Source organism: Myzus persicae, unplaced genomic scaffold (assembly GCF_001856785.1).
Source record: "Myzus persicae strain clone G006 unplaced genomic scaffold, MPER_G0061.0, whole genome shotgun sequence".
Classification (NCBI taxonomy): domain Eukaryota; kingdom Metazoa; phylum Arthropoda; class Insecta; order Hemiptera; family Aphididae; genus Myzus; species Myzus persicae.
In genome coordinates, this window is record NW_019102619.1 from 801,454 (window position 1) to 821,144 (window position 19,691).

The window sequence follows — 19,691 nt, forward strand, 5'->3', positions numbered from 1 at the left end:
AGATATAAACCGGGCATGTGATTTTCGTTTTTCATTCTAAATAATTTGATAGGTACTAATTAATGGGTTATATCTATATTGCGTATACTGCAATTATCATAATAGGTATACCAAATACATTTGATAATTACGTATAACATATTATTTTGAAAATCGACCCCTCGTTTCGGTAAATTCGTAAACTGCCGTAAAATATACATTTATGTCACCGTCGCCGAATTACGATGACATAATAATAACGATAATATTATACCTATACGTACACGCGAAGTGCACTGCAGTCCGTATACGGGTACGATCATTTATATATATATAGTAGACAGCTGGTTCCGCACGAGTCGGCCGAGTGTGTTATTATTCTGTGTCCCTCGACGAAAATATCGTAATAAATAAATCACGACGTTACGCACGTCGTAGGTGGTAAATCGCAGTGGATCGCGTGCGCGCGGCCGGGAAGAAGACGCACAGGACATTAGACCCTTTGAACGAATTCGCGTGCATTCGCATCGTACAGGTATACCTACCCTCAGCTGACAGGCGAACAATATAATATTATCAGAAGAATAATAAACCGGTGCGCGGATAATGGTTTACGGTGTACGACGCAACACCACTCGAACGCACTCGATATTATTGTCATGATATGGGAGTACGGTGCAACAGACGCACCCCGTTTTGTCGCGAAAACACACTCGCTGCAGCAGCGTCAATTAGTCTGGTCGTGCGATAACGCGTGCACGGTGTATATGCACACACAATGCATACGAGTATATACGAATAATATGATATATATATATATATATAGGTATAATAGGTGTATATTATGTGGCATATACACGACGTATTATAATAATATGTACCGTATACGCACACGATGTGAAAGTTCACGGAACGGCGGCGGCGGCGGCGGTATAGTTATATAATTGCGTTACGGCGGCCCGAGGGTTAAGCCGCGGCCGTCGCCGGTCGCCTTTCAACCTTTCTTCTTTCTTCACCGTCATAATAATAATAAAAATAATAATAATTTTAACGCGCTCGCACGAATATAATATACGCCGCCGTGTGTTTGGTACATCGTATTATTATTATTATTATTATTATTATTATGCGTATATATATTATTATTATATTATAATCGGGACCGCGAGAAACTCTATGAGATATAGGCGTTGCACAGCTGTTGTAGACGTACTGTAAAATATTATCAAAACGATAACAACAATGCGTGCGATATACGAATGTATACACAGGGTACACGTACGCGTATTTATGATTTATACCGATCGCGATCGTTCTCGGGGGCGGTACCGCGATGATCGAAACTCGCGGCTACGTGGCCGGCATGTCGGAAAAGCCTAAGAAAAACGAATTGATAAATTACAAGATATAATGCCGTGTCGTTTCTATAAAGAGCTCGAGGGAGGTGAGTTAATGTCAGTAAATCCATTGATTATTATATTATCGTAGTACAATATTTTTTATATTATGTTCGAAAATTTGATTGAAACATGATTTTTGAAATCGTATTATACATAGTTGTACGAGTTATAGAGTATAATTTCCAGGTACAATATGGCTTTATGCAACTTTGAATAATTAGTATTGATCGATAATATTATGCTATTATGTAGGTACACGAGATTGTCGAATATACAAATTTGTGCAAAGTGTGTTTTCAGATTTGAAGTTTAAAACTCCGCGAATCGAATTCGTGTCTTACTAGTATAACTGTGGCTGTTTTAATAAGCAAAACAAAGCCAAATGACATCATCGAGCTCTATAAAAGTCACAACGGATGAATTATTTATAAATACATAAAATCGAAATTAATACAATTATATTATATAGCATTAAAGGACAAAGGTATATAATTGGATTTCTAAATTTCGTCATGCGCCTCAGGGGATAAAACTGTATCGAGTGGTCACGAATTATTCGATAGGTACTATATTTGTATTTATTATTTTTTTGGAAAACTTTACGTTTTTTTGAACATTAACAAATCTCTAGAAGTAGGTATTTTGAGGTTTTAAATTTTTGATCGATGCACTATCGTAGCTTTGCAGGGTCGTATCTTATTATATTTGGCAATATCGTAATAATGACGATTTCCGTTACGGCCGCGTCGTAATGACAAACGTAAGCCGGGTGCACGCACCAACGTATATTATAGTGTAGCACGACGACAGCGACGACGACGACGTTCTAAAAACCAAATTTTCACTTTTATTTCAACCTTTTTCGTTTTTTTTCCACTTTCCCCTCTTTCAGCTGCCGCCGCGTTCAGGCCCGCCCAAGGTTAAGCGCAGCTATCGCGGCGGATGGGTCGGGACGAGTGCGCGCGCACGTGTGAGGAAGGACGTCGCGCCGCCGTGTCGAAATCGTAAATAGCCGAGTATATGTGTGCAGTAGTGTTAGTATTTGAGTAGTTGTAATATAGTACTAATAATAGTGGTAGTGATAGTAGTAGTAGTAGTAGTAGTAGTAATATAGTAGAAGTAGTAGTAGTAGTAGTAGTAATAGTAATAGTAATAGTAATATAGTAATAGTAGTAATAGTAATAGCTTAGAGTCGGAGATCATTTGCTAAGGTTACGCAATGGGCCGAAAACAGAGCACGCGCACACATCGTCTGTTTGTGCGTAAGTCTGTGTGCTTGTGTCTGTGTGTGTGTGTGTGTGTGTGTGACCTAAATTTGGTTTTAACGTACGCATATACGGCGTATAATATATACTTGCTGTATAATATTGTGATAATATTATGTGGGATTCGTTGTACTATCAAATTCGTTTCATATGTAGTTTCATTTGCACACACTCAACCGTTGGTTTTTCACGGGGATGCGCATATTATCGCAGGAACAATGATCGAAAGAATGATCGCGGTAGTCACAACAATTTTAAATTACTGTCTAGTTTTAACTATACACAGCATTAACATTTCCATAATATGCAGCGTAAAATGTATAGGTGTATGAAGTTATTATTTTAAAAGTCAAATCATTTTGTCGAATGACGAAAAAATGTAACATTTTTGGAAATATTTTTTTACAAAACTTTAAGTCGTCAAAAAACAATAGTTTTGAATGACAGTGTATAAATATTATTTCATATAATCCCAATCGACATTATAAGAAATTCACCATATAAAAATTAAATTTCGAACGAGTAGGTAGTTAATTAGTTATAAGTTACAGAATCCCCCAAGTTAGTGGGTATCCACACTGGTGGACCTCCCTCCTCACGCCATTCATGTTATACCTACCTTCTTTGTTATCATATTTACTTATTGTATGTATATAAATTACAGATTGTAAATATTCTATTTTATCTAATAAAAAAAAAAAAAAGTTACGGAATCAGATATAATATGTTATATAATTGTATTGACTCAGTAGTACCGATTAACCAACAAAATATATTTTTAATTACTCCGCTCAACAAAATACAATTGTAAGATGTGATTGAGGGCTATGGGGGTTTGAAAATATTAGTAATTAGTATTAATCCATCAACATTTTAATTTGTAAAAATGGTCCAAGTATAATGGACTCTAAATCAAATATCTATTTTATATTCTTGTAAAACTATTTTTAAGGACTTTTATTCTGAGGATAAATATTTTAGTAACCGAAAAACTACTCAACAATTGTCCACTAAATAAGTCACTGTAAAAAGGGAGGGGGATTTCTTATTTGAAAAACAGAAGTTTCTATCGTTATGGAACGCACATTCCTTAAATATTAAAAAATCTTAAGAATTCGAAAATATGTTATTTAAAGGTATTTAAAATTTCAGAAAATCAGAGTTTTAATGAATTCATTATTAAATGAAAAACACGGGGCCAAGCGACGAGCATGTTCGGTAAATCACCTTTTATATTTTTGAAAATTATAACAACTACCTATTTGCTATTTAAGGACAATAAATTTCTCCTCACTTCGGATTTTGTATGACAACTCGAAAAGTATATTTTTAGTGCATATAGATATAGTGCCTTCTCCTTTTTTGTGGTTAGGACATCTTAGGGAGATGTGGCGGTATGTTACAAACGAGACGCACACTGTTTACGGTTCAAGGGTCAGTCAACAAATTATGAATAATAATCTAATCCTGTATTATTTTGTTACGTATTTACTAGCACGTTTGATAGAACGTGATTTTCCTATTAATTTTTAACCAAAAGCCTTCGCCGCTTCTAATCGCAACTATACATATAATATTATCATATTATGATATTATGCGATAATATACGCACATTGCACACTCGCGAATATCCACATAATAATTATTTGCCCCACAATATCATGTTCTGGCAACGCATCCGACTGAGGTGTAAAGTGCGCAGATGGACCGGAATATATATTATACCTACCTACCTATGTAGTCGGTGGTTATAAGTCTTTTAAGGAAATACAAAATAAGTGACAGACATCAGGGCTAACCAATACATGTACGTGTAAATCTAAATGCTAATCAAATAAAGGTATTTACATTACGTAAAAGCAGCTTAGGTTAGTATATGACACCCGATACCCGATGATACAGTTGTTATATTTACTATCAAATAATCAAACCGACAAATTATTTATTTCATCATTCTTTTTTTTTACTATAATTTTATAGTTACATTAAGAAACATTTAAACATTATAATTGAAATAAAGGAATACTAACCTTGTTGATGTGTATTTTACAAATACCTATTATACAAAAGTTATTCGCATTACCAGTAAAAATGTATTCTTTTTCCACTTCCGACTTAATGCCGGTGAAATCTTAGCCGGTATAACGAATACCCTGTATAGCAACTGGATGAGGTACCCCAGGAAATGGAGTAATCACTGTGCCATGTATAATAATAATATATTATGCTAAATATAATAAATACATTTAATACAATATATGTATTTTAAATTAGGTACCATGCCAGTTCGTTTTTCACGATGATAATATAATACTTTAATACAGCTATTATATTATTATACATGACGCGCTATATACTTGCGCCTTCAACAGGTGTGTAGGCGTGTGTGTGTGCGTGTCGGAGCGAGCTCGAGTGCAACAAGTTTACCATATTTGTGTGCAACTGTTATACATGGTATTTATAACAATATTCCACGCGTAATGTTTTTTCTCTCTCTTTTCTTTTGTCATAGCACGATAGTAAATAATAAATAAATGACAAACGACGACTTTCGTAACGATTTTAGCGCGATGAGTGATGTGGTCTCGTCATTTGTACATATATAGATACACCGTCATATATATTATTTTATTATAATAGGGAAAATTATCATTATTATCCCCATAACTTTTGTCTGGCATAAGCATTATAAAACACCCTTCATAATAGTGCCAGTCAGTAGTGCGTGTTTCGCAATTATAATACATGTTGTACACGACCCGAAGTTTCCGTTTTCTTATAAAAGTTCTTCAATCAATTATTATGCATTTATACTTATAAAACATGAAAAATATATATCATTGTTACCTACGAGTTGTATATTATGAAAATATGTGATTACCAATAATTTCTAAAACAGATATCAACACATCGTTTTCCACCGTACACTATAATAATAATAATAAATTATTCATACTATCGCATAATAAACTAGACATATAATCTGACTTAACTCAGGAAAAAATGAAAAAATATAAAATATGGTACTTTATCCATGTATTTCGATTTAGTGTTTCCCACTTTCCCAGTTCACTGGAAAATACCTATAGGCATCGGTTTGTCAACTAATTCGACTGAGTTGAGCCATCCACCTGGGTCAGGTTGAATTATTACTCTTTATATTTTTAAACGATATTTAATCTTAACTTTAAACTTTTCTGATATCTCTAAGATTTTTCGTAAAAATCTGTCTTGAGTAGTTTTTGAGTATATAAGCTACAAAAATACATTTATAGTAGCTAATGGCTTCCTTATATGTATAAACAAAAAAAATCGATTTTTGTGAAAAAAAAAATTCGTGTGTGAGTCATCCTATACCTAGCAAAGTTATAAACACTTCCCGAACGTCAAAAAATATGTATTCAAACTTTGATGCTAATTTGTTAGGTTAGGTACTACCTCATCACACATTTCTCGCTTCCTAAGCATCATAGGTGACTCATATAAATTAATGTACCTAATTCTAAAACAATTAAACATATAGCAAAGTGTTTATAGTGTTTATCTCAATGAATAATATATTCTCGGAATTCCTAATCAATTCAAAGTTGTTCAACAAAATCTAATCACTATAATATCTTTACTATTTAATAGTTTTATATTTTTATCAATTGTGTATGTATTGTTGTGCATAACGCATGTAAATAACCTTTTGTAATTACTTAAAATTAATGTTCATCTAATTACTATTGATGTCTAGGACTTAAAAAAAAAGAAAAATACAACGTGTTCTCTGTTTTTTAATTTTTATTATTACTACAGGATCACATATATTATTAAAATCTAAAGTACCTAAATTTTGATACTAACATAAATATGTTTTTGGGCTTGATACACGTTTTTTTGTTTCTCTTACCGATTTTGAGAAATATTTTTGTTGTCATGGTAACTTATTAATTCAAAAATATTTATGTTTCATAGATTTTCCTTGTACATTTAAAATGTCGAGAATCATGCTACTTTTTATATATGTAGTAAGCCGAAGACGATCCCTTTTGCACACATTAATAAGAGTAGGTATACCATTGCTTTGAATTCCAACTCGATTTTGAGTGTTATTTTTTGGGTCGTCGCTATTTTAAGACGGCGGACCTGTATGCACAATATAATACTATAATATAAACGAATGACAAGCCGTTTCGTGTATTATCGGGACGTTTTTGAGTGACGCACGTTTCACTCACGGTGAAGTGTCACCAGCTACGCCGTAATAATAATATTTCCTATAATAACCGTGGAAAAACGACAAACATCTTTGACGAATTCTCTCGATTCGGGAAGGTGGTTTGGGTTTTTTAGTTTTTTGGACCATCCACGTAAATTCAGCTTAATAGTCGAAACGAGTTGATTATACTTCACAATCACAATCGATAGTTGATGTTTAAATAAGTAATAATAAATATTATATAATATACAAACCACAATTTGTGGGGAGGCGGCTGCGATTTATTCTGTCAAAAATAGGAAACGTCAGCACGTGGGTATAGTGTTGCATAATTAATAATACATTTAACAATCTATCATTTTAAACATCTTTTCTAATACATTAAGCAACTAATATAGATCTAATTCAAAAAATATAATTCTACAATACTTAAGGGGTGAAGAGCCGCATGCTATAAAAACGCATCTGTTTCACTGAAGTCAAGAACTCAAGATGTCGAGTACTTTGGTCTCAATAGCCCATAATTTATTTTAGTAGACACTTTTTGGGTAGATGGGCGATCAATTAGATTATTATGACGTTCTTCGAGTTGCCAAAATTCATTGCTGTCAAAACTCGAGCGATATGGCGTATTTTGATAAGTTTCTTATCTACAGTGGGTGATGTTTATGCCGCCTAATATTGACGGGTGTCCAAGTCGTTTCTTTTATTTATCACTAACTCTATAATCACTACAATATTAATAGCTGCCGTCCAAATACTTAATTTATAATAATACTGAAAGTGTACTATGGCGATTGGTGCAAAAGCATAAAATATGCCATGCAACAACGCGTTCATAAGACTTAATCCAACCATTATGTGCATACACTATATGTAGGTATGCAATAAGTGTTTAAAAGAAAATTCGACCAAACCATTCGTATTGTTTTCAGAAACACAATTTGTTATGTGCTGTAAGTCTCAGGAGTATCGTAGAAAAAGATGCTTATTTTTACACACGTCACTAATTTTCTCGCTAATATAGAAATGTATACCAATCGCCTTTCGATAAAACTTAAATTTTTGTAAACACACTCGACAATTTAATTTAATTAAAATGTTATCTGTCTTCATTGTTATCGTATGTTGTACAGCGGTAGTGTGTTCAGGTATCCACGTAGGTGTACACTTGTAGGTACGTGTGAAACGACTTATATCAATAATTTATATAGACCGTTATAGCAATTGAAATACGAAAATATTTTTAAAAAAAATGTAATGTAAAGTTGTATGTCCCCATCAATGATAGAGACTACACACAATTTTTAATTATATTTCATTTTATACGGTTGTGGTTAAAACGGTTCGGAAATCCTTTTGAACCGTATAATACAGTCTGCCAGTCGAGTGATAATATATTCGACGATTAGTTAATAATAATTTACTATACAGTATAAAATATGTACCACCATGTACCACACACTACATGATACGTCTATTAGAACTTGTATTTTTGTATCATTGTCAGTCCCATAAACCCCCGTTAAGACTGTTCGATTAAGTATTTACGCTTGTAAAGTAGGTATAATATAAACCATATTATATAGATCAAACCTATACACTCATTTCGAATTCTTCTTGTTTACTTGTTGTACAGACCCCGCCAAATGATGTATGATACTGACTCGGAGTGCGGTAACGCCGCACCGCTGACGCTGCACTATGGTAACCACCACGTGTACTTGATGGCGGAAATCCAACAAGCCGGAGACGAGCACTCGGACATGGAGCTGATGTGTGAGCAGGGCGCCACCATCCGTGCCCACTCGCTGGTTCTGGCTTCCGTCAGCCCGCTTGTCCGGCGGCTGCTCAAGGAGGACAACGTGTGCATGTACCACAACCTAGTGCTCCAGTTCCCGGAGATCAAGGAGTCGCATATGAAGACGGTGCTGGACTTTATTTATACCGGACAGGCTAGCGTGTTGGTGAGTGTTATAATAAAATAAGATACTCTCTATTATAAATAATAATTATTAAGGACATTTACGGGGCGGTTCAGTCAGGTGGGTGACTGCAGTATATTATAATAGGTTAAGCGCGACTTGCTCCGTCCGGGCAATGAATTTAATGCTTTTTCTTGTTTTGTTCTCTTTTATTTTTGTAAATTTTTTTATAACGGATTAATTTTGGAGAGCAATCGTCTTACGTTACTGGCTGCTATATTATACAATATATTTAAAAAAATTCTATTTTGCATACCTTAGTAAACAAGGAACTTTGAATCTTACTTGAACATCTTACTGACAACAATTATGTTATTGAGTTATAACGTATAAGAGTTATATTTCTATTATTTCTTCAAAATTGTTGTACTCTTAGATATTAAAATTGCCTATTATTTATTTATTTATAATAATAGTTTTACAATTTTCTATATTCCTGTTTGGATTTTATAATTCAAATAAAAACCGGTGGGCAAGTGAGTACCACTTTACTGTACATTAGGTGTCGTGTGGGTTACTGTAATAGATGTGTTAAATTTGAATTTAGAGAACATTGTATACGTTAAACGATTCTGAACGAAGACCGTCTGTCGCCTATATTACTAATTAAATTTTATAATAGTATTGCGATTAGAGTAATTAATTTTACTAATTCAGTTGTTGAGTTAATTTTTACTGAAAATATAGCATTTGAAAATGCACAGAGTGTATAAATATATCAATTTAGTTTTAATGTTTCAAGTACCAACGAAAATATTTTTAAATTACAAATTTTAACAACTTAACTTTAATCGTTATTCTTAGTTTAAATATCTAGTTTTGTCCTGATTTGAACTTCTCTAAAAAAAAATGTGTTTATGAATTATTTATATTTAAAAAAAAACTAGGTATGAGAAACCTATTGTTGTAAAATTTCAATCCTTGGCTTTAAAAATTGAAAATAATATTATACATTTTTAACAACAAAATGATCAATACATTTTTGTGATTTTGACGAATTTTGTCTAAATTTAAACTTTAAACCCTTATAAACAAAATGTATATGCAGTATTTCTGAAGGACTTTGTATACCATTTTCAATGAAATTTATAGAACAAAAACTAAAAATAGTTGAAAATCTCAAATGTCTATAAAATGTATATAATATATAATATGTCTAATAAATAGCCCAAAAAGATACAAATTCTCTAGAAAATGTTATCATGTTTACGAAAAAATAAAATAAATGTTTGGGTATCTACGGTTATTTGTTATGTAATAACACTAATATCAATTTTGTCGAAAACTGGTTTGACATAAAAATTACATTGTTTCCTTAATTTTATTTTTATTTTGCCTGAAGCTTCGAAAAATTACTAGTAATTTTAATTTTGATCTTTCAATAGTACTAACTAGAATACTAGATCAAATTTTATATCTGAAACCACCCTCAAAGTTGAAATTTGTTGCATTTTTTCAGCTAGTATATTTATACATAAAACATTTTTTTAGAACTCTCATCATTGTGAAATCAATACTTTCATCGCTCTGCTCAGAGTCTAAAACTATGAAAAAACATAATATACATATATGCATAATATCAAATGTATATATATAATTGCACGAGTACCTATATAAATCACATATTCATACAATTCAGGTTTGAACTGACCTGACTTAGCATGTATTTTTGTGCGTGTATTCATGTGTGTGTGCTTTTGTGTGTGGTGCCTTTGCAGGAAAATGAATTCGACGAGGTGGTCAGCCTGTTGAACTTGTTGGAGATCCGGTCGGACACGTGGCAACGGGGCATGTATGAATCAGCGTCTTCATCATCACCTCCACCGCCCGAACAACCACCGTCAGCTGCGTCATCCGACCTGTCTGCAAGGACGGATCCGGAGAATCTGTCGCCAGCATCTCGTTGTGAGGTGCACCCCAAAAAGCGGCGAAGACGGTCGTCCGTGCCCGTAAACCTATCCATCGACACGAAGAACGACGAGGACACGTCCATCACCCAATCTAATTGGCGTGTATCCAAGGTAAGTCCAATGTGTGCTTACATATTTATTACAAATGTTATCGAATAGCGCAATATTCATCGATCAGTTATTATAATGACATGATGATCACTCGACCACTCACTTGTATTATATTGTTTGTCATATGTGTAGTTTGAGGAGAGCCATCGGAAGTTGAGACGGCGGAGCAGTTCACCGTTCGATGACTACGCTCACCACCACGAACGTAACGACTACCACCATAACGGTTTCCAACCGTTCCCGAAACGTGAACCACACTGGGTTGAAACCGAATACCGGAGTTCGCAACTTCAATACAGCTGCGAGGTGAACTTACCATACATGGACCCAGCGGAACCAAACTTAGATCCCGAAATCGAAGAGACGAACGACTCGGACAGTAAAGACACGAGACTGAACCCCGCCGACTACGTGGTAAGCATAATAATATTATATTATATTAGAATATACTTTATGAGGCGAGGGTTCTATTAATTCTCACATACCAAATGTTCCTACATGCTGTTTTGTGGATAAGTCACGTCCCAAAAAGGGTTTAGATTAGTCACGTCGAGCTCGGGCATACGTCTTTGAAGTGACCTTTTTATAGTTACACTCTTGTCCTCGTATCTTGTTTTATTTTTACAAGTTATTGATTGAACGAGGAGCAATGAATACACGAAAGTGGATTACATTTTATTAGATCTATACCTACTATTATATCCGACACTGTTTAAGATATCTAATAAATGATTATTACCGCCAGTAGTTTTCGATTTTCAACCAACTAAATTTGTATACAGGTCTGATTTTTTCCATAAAGTTCCCGGTTAGCCTAACTTAACCTAAGCCATAATTTTTCAGTTCATACAATTGTGTAGTAAACGATGTTTGATATTAACGGACATTGGCGTAAAAATATGTATTGTATATTTGTATTTTGTATGACGTATAACAGTGGCTTTAAAAGCTTACGAAACATGCACGTCATATATATATATATATATATGTATAATGTTGATTAATATTAAAATATTTTTATGAAATTTTTTTGGTTGAAAAAAAGGACGTTGTATAGTAACGAATCAAACGAAAACGTTTTGGACTTAAATTAAAACGTGCAAATATTATCTCGTAATATATTATTAGCTTTTTGTGGCCTATCTAATTTCTAGTAATTATAGTTATTAGTTTCAAGTGTAGTTTGAATCTTAATCAAATGTATTGTGTAAAACAAGATTATTAAACACGATAACAGTATTAATTGTAAAATGAGAGTAATAGACTCGTTTTTAAAGAATAATTTTTATCCGTCTCAACTAAAATAATTATATATTATCTTAGTTTTATTTCTTTCACGATTCGATTATTATATGCACACGAGTTATGCGTATTTATAGCAAATTACATGGCAAAATAAATATGAACAAATCAATTGTGACTCATCTAAATTATACTCGTGATTCCATTGGAATATCATGAACTACCAATAAATTAAATCAATGAAATAAGATGAAAACAACCCGAAAACATGTTAAGCTAGACTATAATATTGTATATCGTACAAAAATGTTAATTGAAATTTGAAATAAATTTTATAAATTATTGTTTTTAATCATACTGAATACACTTTTTACCCTTAATTTTGTAAGCAAGATGTTCTTTTAAAATCAGTAGATCGTCTTTTAGAACATTTTAGTATTGTAATGTACTAAAATATGCATTCAAAAATTGAATACATTCCTATGATAATCAATAATATTTAAAGAATAAAAACAAATGAAATAATATAAATACAACATAAATATTTTGTAGTGCATCAAAGATCTTTTTGGGAAGTGGTGTCATCCATACAATTAGGATACACCGACATTTTATTACTACAACACTACAAAATAGTAAGATGAAATTATGCGTGTATCGTAAATTCGTAATAGTGCTAATATCTGAAATGTTCTGTATACATAACAGAGTCCAGCAAAAACAAACAATAACGCGATACGGAAAACGATTATAATAATAATATATATAATACAATAGGGTGCGGGTTTCTTGTTTCCATACATATATAGCGTCCTCCTCGTATACTCCACTGCCCACTCACGTCTGTTGCAGATATAGCCACTAATATCGTTGTTTCCATGACATTTGGGTTAGATTATTAATGTTTCAAAGGGTATAATAATAATATTGTTATGTTGTTAAGAAAAGTAATCGAAATTAAAAAAAAAATTATAACAACTTATCGAATATTAGTTACATAATAATACATTAGTATAAGTGCCTATTACAACATTATTTGTTTTATTGAAAATAAATATGGTATTCGTGAAATGTGAAGGAAAACTGGTTGGACACGTTAAGAGATTAAGTAAAAAATAGCCAATAGGTAATAAAATAAAAATATAAAAATAAATGTATAATATATTCATAAATATATAAACAAATCAAGACATTTTTTAATTAAAAAAAATGTAAACATACTTTACACTAATAACTATTGTTATTGAAGCGTATGATCAATAAAAAAAAAAGAAAGAAATATGGGTTTTTCCTAAAATTAACCGAACATGCAAAAAATATACTTTTACATGTTTGTATCTGAACTCGTCATAAGTTAATGAATTCTTAATTTGGAGGTCTGCCATAAATCGAGAGTATATAAAAAAATTATATACAATTATATGGCGCAGCAGCATAAGTTGCAGAGTGAAATCGGTTCGTTTCAGTTGGCCGTCATTCCGGGATATAAAAATCCTAACTTGCGTTTAGTATACGAGCATATCCATTATTCTTTTATGAAGTACGTGTATCAAAACTTCAATAAAAGGTGTCTTATCTGTGGTCCGGGATGGGTCTATGCAGGAGAAGGAACCCCTCCCTACAACTCTACTTCAAGTTAGACCCTCGGGTTCTAGACCCAGAGACACAGTATAGTATCTGCAGTTAGAGACTTGAGTACTGCACATTTTTATAAATTAACTTAAACATATACGTCTTTACCTTCTACGCGTTTATTGAAATGCCTTAAGCTTTTTTCTACCCGAAACCAACCTATCACGAGAGCAAACCTTTTTTTTTCTTGTCAGAGATATTTTTTGACCCCAACCATAATGTGCAGGTGACTCCGAGGAAACGAAAGAAACAGCCCGGGTTCCAGAACTCTCCAGCCCAGAATCCGCCGTTCGTGCCCATGTACTTCCATGAGATGGCGTTCAGGCACCAGAAGATCACGCAATCACTCAGCTCGTTCGTGCACCATCCATTCGGGTCAACGCAACAACAACCACTGACCCTGACAAGGACCACGGACGACGGAGGCCGTGACACGCCACCGCCCAGGACGGCCATCTATATGGGCCGGTCCAGATCTCAGGACTCCGGCGTGTACAGGCCGCCACCACCACCACCTCCGCCACTGCAGCCACCACCGCCACCGCCGCCGGACAACGACTGCAGTCCGCCGCCACCCTCCGGGCAACCAACGCAGTCGTCATCGTTCGGCAGTTTTCCTGAGAATGGGTCACCCTGGAAACCATCGCCTGGTACGTATTTTCTTATGGCCATAGCTAGTATTATTTACCTATACGTATTAAGATATATATATATATATATATATAACAGAGGGACGTATAGGATTACAGCTACCTACGTTTATTTTTTATCAAATCATGAGAAGCCGAGGCGAGTTAACAAAGCGTGGTATAAGTGTATAACCATATTGTAATATAATGGTTACAATATTATTGATAATTTGACTCAGTTGGTCGCCATTTAGAGTTTGCGGATCCTCACTTGTATCGTACATAAATTTGAGCGAAATGAACCTCACTAGGGCACTAACTCTCTCATGTCTCATCCCCATGAGATATAGACAAAAGATATCATCTACAGTAGTTATAGAATACATTTCTTCAGATTTTACTGTACATTAGGCATTATAAAAACGTGACAGGTATATTTGACATCCCCACGACATTCGATTTTTTTTTCGTATGTGTATTCTGTTATATTCGGATTCGTGGTGCTTATAATATTGGTATGTGTAGATAAATCATTTTTTTGACTACACCAAATCTACATGACAACACACGGGTATCTATGGTGCTCAGTGTGTTTGTTTGGTTATCGACAGACCTGATAAGAGATTATAAGTAATATTATCGAGTTATCGTGTATTATATGTTTGTTTCATCGAAAAAATATTAACCGATCGATAAACGTTCTCGTATAGTACTAACGAGAGTGAAACATTAAATTATGTTATATTATATAGTATGCGTGTTAATGGCACGTTTAACTAACAATATCGTATATGCATATTATATATATATGTATAATGTATATTGTAGTTCCTCACCAAGTGGCATTCCGAAATTCAAAAACTTTGGCACCCGCCGAGAGGTTTCGCCACTGCGTAATTAAAACGGGAGTCGACACGAAGAAAGTTTTCAAACGTTTGTGTTGTTTCGTGTATAAAGCAGCCCTCCCCATCCCTGTCTATTATTACACAACTTTGGGACAGTAAAATATAATATTAATAATAATAATATGACCCCATTAATGCGCACGTAGAGTGCACGGTCCGATATTATATAATATGACTTGAACAATTATTTTATACAAGTTCTATAAGATGTGTAGTAAATATAATGATATTTCAATACAGATAGACAGAACGCTGGTTTGGTTTTTATCGTCTTCTCGGATATAGGTGAAATCATTTTTTTTTGGGGGGGGAGGGGGTGGATCTAGTGGGATAAGTCAATAAATCCAACAAAATGCGTTCAAACATAATATTCATTATGACCAAAAAATGTAAAACCCTATATTCTTCCATGTGTAGTCCTAAGGCCAAACTGTGACAATAATATAATGGTGTATCATATTCTTTTCGACCTAATAACACCCGAAGATATTTCGACATTTCATTCGGTTGCATTAATATTTTACTGAAAGGGGCGAACATTCGTCTGAAATATGTAATACGTGTGTATACAATTTAAAAGAAAGTTTAAAAATAGGTTATGTTCACTGTACCATATAGAACAGTACAAGTCGAGTGTAACTCGTCGTAGACTTTAGATATTGTAATATAAGTATTGATATTTCTGATTATCGTGTGACAAGATAAGACAAGATAAACATTAGGCAATCTAACCTAACCGGGTATCAAATCCCTTTAAAGCTGGTGTGGGACATACTCTTAAATTAAGAGTCTTAATGATCAGTCATGACTATCTCCATACACCACACGCGAGATCACACCCGTGATTAAATTCCTTGGAAAACAGGGATATTTAATCTTTAATTTTCAATTCTCTACACTCGTATATTTTATGACAAGTCGTTAAACTAAAAACAAAAAAAAAATCGTTACCTACCTACTTGTTTGTAATACAGCTGTCGCCTTAAAACTATTTGTAAGACTTCTAGATATCCAACCGTATTTGTTTAGCGTGACGACGCGGGTCTTGTATAACTGCGTATAAGTTAAACATTTTATTATCAATTCACGCCACGGACAACTGCGTCGAGAGTGATACGACTTAGTGACCGTTTATAACACTCTCCGCTTTGTTGTTCCAGTTTATGTCGCGGCCTATCCATACGCTATACCACAACGATGTAATATACATAATATATAATTATATGGCTATCGAATTGATAACAGTAATTTACAATCATATTTCGAGTCACACATAATATGGCCCACCTAGCTCGATAACAACAATATTCTTATTGTGCACGCATTAAGTGTGGACTCAATGCAATAATCATAGCAAACCCATAATATGATAATTAGGTATGATAATATTGTCTAGTGTCAACAATAATACTACGATTATACCTTATTATTATTCATAAACGTCCAAAATATCAAAGTGAAAAGTGACCATCACCTATCTATTTTAATAAATATATATTGATAATAAAATAATAATTATTACAAACAGATTATAATTTATAATATTGTATGGGTATTACAAAACTCTAAAATCGTAAAAGGACTGAAACATCATTTTATAATGATTTATAATATGACACGTTTTAATCAAGATTCATCAATTTAATGAAAAAAACATTACACTAGTATTTGAGTATTATATAGCGGAGTATTGAGTAGACAATAACGACTATATTTACTACTTTTTATGTGACAATAATTTATGTTTTTGATTTCGTAATTAGATTCAGAATTCCTTTCTCGAAAATGTTCGATGTAAATAAATATCGAATATTGAATGAAAATAATAGGCAATACAATGAATAAGCATTTAAAGTTAGTAAAAGGATGAACGAAAAGTAAAACAGTTAGAGGGGCAGGTACCCCGAAAAAGTTTAGGAAATGCATAACTGCTTCGCCAATCCAAACTTTACTGTTTTAAACGATGTTATCATTGATATATTAAAAACAAACTTAAATTAAAATATTAACCATTTTATAACCATCTCATTCGAATAGATATAGTCACTTTATGCAGCAACAAACTCTTACGGATTTTTGACAATGTCCATCGAGTCCAAATAGAGGATGTTAGAATATTTTTCCGAAAATGTTGAGTGATTTATCGTGTTGAACAGTCTTCACTTATTTTAATTTATTATAATATGACATAATAATAATAATTAACATACTGACTTGTGCGATTTTCGTTTTTCTCTCCATAGACGTGAAACCGATGGCGCTGCAGCTGTGCACGGCGTCTTCCGAATCAGCGGCGGAAGTGCAGCACCCGCACCAGCCACATCAGCACAGTTCGCCAGCGTCTCTGGGTGGGCCAGCTTCCACTGCATCGTCGTCGGACATAGATGACAAGTCGTTGGTTTGTGTGGGCGGCGCAGGCCGCGAGTACAAGTGCACGTACTGTGGCAAGCAGTTCGGCATGAGCTGGAACCTGAAAACGCACCTCCGCGTGCACACGGGTGAGAAGCCTTTCGCGTGTAGGCTGTGCGTGGCCATGTTCAAGCAGAAGGCTCACCTGCTCAAACACCTGTGCTCGGTGCACAGGAACGTCATATCGCCCGGCACCAGCGCCGCCGACCAGGAGACGGCGGCCGCTTTCAACTGCTGCTTCTGTCAGATGACGTTCGATACGCTCCAGCAGCTGGTCCGCCACTTTTCCGGGCCGCACAACAACCTGCTGCTCACTAAGAACCTGAATGCCTGACGCGCTGACCCAACGCCCTAACACTTTTCTCTTAGGGCGACCTTGTCCTGTCTCGCCGATTTTTCTGGTAGTAATGTTACATACTACCATGTAGTATGTAATACATTTTTTTTGCTGACAAGACGTGTACTTCTGTTATACAGAATTTTTTTTTTACCATTTTTATTATTATTATGTACAAAAAAAAACCGTTTTTTGTAATTTTTACCAACTGTTATCGTATTATTATTATTATTATTATTATCATAATTATCATTGTTACTGTTCTCGTCGTTGTTATTGTTAAACTTCAGCGCGTACAAATATTCGGCCGGAAAGCGATTTTCATCCGGTCCTGATCTGTTTTGGAGTGTAATGGTACCATTACCGATCCCCCGCACTATTATTGGCATCATTCATTTAGAAGCTCATTTTATACACTCCAACGTGTCTCGAAAACCTATTTTAAAATATAATATGACTTAATTCAGTGTTATATGTCATACTCCCTTCGTCAGCGGAGTCGGAATAAAAAACTTCAAAAAATTCATGACATCGTCCAAAAGTGTTCATCATATTATAATTTATTGCGAACGTTTTCTGATTGTATAATTATTATTGTATATACTTTCTACGTGTCGCCAATATTTATAAAGAGCTAAATTGCGAGCTCCGAATCACGTATATATTATTCATCTTGGGTACTTACGCATTCAAGTAGCAATGGAGTTCGAAAAAAATCAACAACAATGACAACAACGACGACGAAAACGATTTTGTTATGCTGATGTATGAAATTCGAGTGACTAAATACTAAATGTGTAGATACTTAATTTATAGGGAAAATTAAGATCTCTAGAAATGCATAATATGAACGGTGTATATACCTACATTTAAGTTAAAATAGAATAGGAAAAAAACTACGTCCTATGAATCGATCGTTACCTTTATGTTTAAAAATCAATAATTATTTAATAATAATGTAACATTTTAACAAAATTAAAATAATATAATACGACCTATATCGATTGCGCGCAAATGCGTGTACTGCGAATATTTGACGATTTTATGCGTTCAAATTGTTGTCAAATCTCAGCGATACACTCTGTATAACGTGTTCTCGGACCGTTCATTCGACTTTGCTCGGCCCGCGACCACTCGACGTCATTCACGTGATATCGACAAAATATGTTCACAACGTACTTCCAAACGGGCTTTCGAACTTTGCCGTGATTGAGATCATATTTTATAGGTCAGACACGATCTCGGTGCAGGTGTCGTCTGTGCCAAATCGAGTTAGATACTTATTTAAATTTAGGCGTTTGGCATAATAAATGCCAACAAAACTTGTACATATTAACGTGATGTAATGTATCGTCAATATACATAGATATTTTGTATAATATAATATTATGTTTTTATGAACGAAAAATATATGTACATAATTTGTAATAGTGTTACGGTAATAATAGTGAATAGTAATAATAATATCAATGTGCATTACACAATGTATAAATTAAAACGCGTATTAATATTATTATATAGTGACGCGTGATCGAAACTAGTCATAATTTATTCGCTAAGATGTGTACGAAATGTAAAAACAAAAAATATTGTGTGTAAATATGAATTACCAATAAACAACACCAACCGTGTTTGTAAATATAATGTTTAATGAATAAACGGTTTACTAAAACTTTTACTTTA

At 33.9% G+C, this 19,691-nt stretch overlaps 1 protein-coding gene across 2 annotated transcripts in view; it reads left to right on the top strand.

Moving 5' to 3' along the window:
* LOC111032669 (transcription factor Ken-like) overlaps positions 1-19,691 on the top strand; it is a 41,228-nt gene extending 21,537 nt beyond the window's left edge. For both annotated transcript variants that reach the window (XM_022313080.1, XM_022313079.1), the window contains exons 2-6: positions 8,488-8,815; positions 10,552-10,854; positions 10,987-11,268; positions 13,955-14,378; positions 17,506-19,691. In XM_022313080.1, the coding sequence (XP_022168772.1) occupies positions 8,498-8,815; positions 10,552-10,854; positions 10,987-11,268; positions 13,955-14,378; positions 17,506-18,005 (1,827 nt within the window). In that variant the 5' untranslated portion in view covers positions 8,488-8,497 and the 3' untranslated portion in view covers positions 18,006-19,691. The remainder of the gene's footprint in view (positions 1-8,487; positions 8,816-10,551; positions 10,855-10,986; positions 11,269-13,954; positions 14,379-17,505) is intronic.